The sequence below is a fragment of the Coregonus lavaretus genome (assembly GCF_964263955.1).
Source record: "Coregonus lavaretus genome assembly, chromosome: 1".
NCBI classification, from domain to species: Eukaryota; Metazoa; Chordata; class Actinopteri; order Salmoniformes; family Salmonidae; genus Coregonus; species Coregonus lavaretus.
The window spans coordinates 27232970-27234368 of NC_139988.1; the positions used below are offsets into that span (position 1 = coordinate 27232970).

Consider the following 1399-nt stretch of genomic DNA (forward strand, 5'->3'; position numbering starts at 1 on the left):
GTGAAGTCTGGAATGGAATTAATGGAACGGAGTCAAACATGTGGTTTCCATATGTTTGATATGGTTCCATTTATTCCTTTCCAGCCATTACAATCCTCTTATAGCTCCTCCCACCAGCCTCCTCTGGTGTGTGTGTGCGCATGCATGCGTGTGTGTGTAGTACCATGGTAATGGCGTGTGTATATAATGAGTGTACAAAACATTAAGAACACCTTCCTAATATTGAGTTGAAACCCCCCCCCCCCCCCCCCTTTTTTGCCCTCAGAACCTTAATTCGTCGGGGCATGGACTCTACAAGGTGTCAAAAGCGTTTCACAGGGATGCTGGCCCATGTTGACTCCAATGCTTCCCACCGTTGTCAAGTTGGCTGGATGTCCTTTGGGTGGTGGACCATTCTTGATACACACGGGAAACTGTTGAGCATGAAAAACCCAGCAGCGTTGCAGCTCTTGACACAAACCGGTGCGCCTGGCACCTACTACCATACTCCGTTCAAAGGCACTTAAATCTTTTGTCTTGCCATCTGAATGGCACATCTACACAATCCATGTCTCAACACTCAATATAAATATATATATATATATATATATATATATATATATGTGTGTGTGTGTGTGTGTGTGTGTGTGTGTCTGTCTTCTACAGTAGGGGTATGCGTGAGGGCTCCCAGAGTTTGCGTGCTAGTTGACTACAGTGCTGTAGTATGTACTCTGTAGGGATGACTCCTAGATGGACCGTCAGCAGCTCATAACACTTCACCACCTCCCCCTGGTGGCTCTTACTGTAGTAGCGCAACAGCTTCCTGTGGAGGGGAACAGGAGTACACACACACACTCCTGTAATACAGCCATAAATACTAGATAATACATTATACACACACACACACACATACACACACACAACCTCTTCCTCCTCACCTGTAGTAGTCCCAGGCCAGCATTCCGATGGGGGCGGAGTCATCGGGTAGGATTGGGAGGTCCTTTACTTCCAGCTTGTAGCCCTGATTGGTCAGGTGACAGAGGTCAAGGGTCATACAAACACAATGACGTTCCAGAACATTCCAATGGCAAAATCTGTCTTGGTGTACCCAACATCGAGGTAATTTACCGTTTCGTTTTCGAACCAGAGGAAGTAGCAGAAGAAGTAGTCTCCATCTCTCAGAGTGACAGTGGAATAACCCTTCTGTAGGTAAAGCCTCGATGTATTAACCAGGCCCCATACCTACAGAGAGAGAGAGAATAAAAAAGGGAGAAAGAGAGATACAGACAGAGAGAGAGAGCGATACAGACAGAGAGAGAGAGAGATACAGACAGAGAGAGAGAGAGATACAGACAGAGAGTGAGAGAGAGATACAGACAGAGAGCGAGAAATAGAGAGAGACAGACAGAGAGAGACAGAC

The 1399-nt window shown here is 46.4% G+C and overlaps 1 protein-coding gene across 1 annotated transcript in view; it reads right to left on the reverse strand.

The window, feature by feature from the left end:
• Window positions 1-572: 572 nt before the first annotated feature.
• hps1 (HPS1 biogenesis of lysosomal organelles complex 3 subunit 1) overlaps window positions 573-1399 on the reverse strand; it is an 11149-nt gene continuing 10322 nt past the window's right edge. The window contains exons 16-18 of the mRNA XM_084171049.1: window positions 1108-1221; window positions 918-1000; window positions 573-802 (exon numbers count right to left, since the gene is read on the reverse strand). Of these exons, the coding sequence (XP_084027175.1) occupies window positions 640-802; window positions 918-1000; window positions 1108-1221 (360 nt within the window). The 3' untranslated portion in view covers window positions 573-639. The remainder of the gene's footprint in view (window positions 803-917; window positions 1001-1107; window positions 1222-1399) is intronic.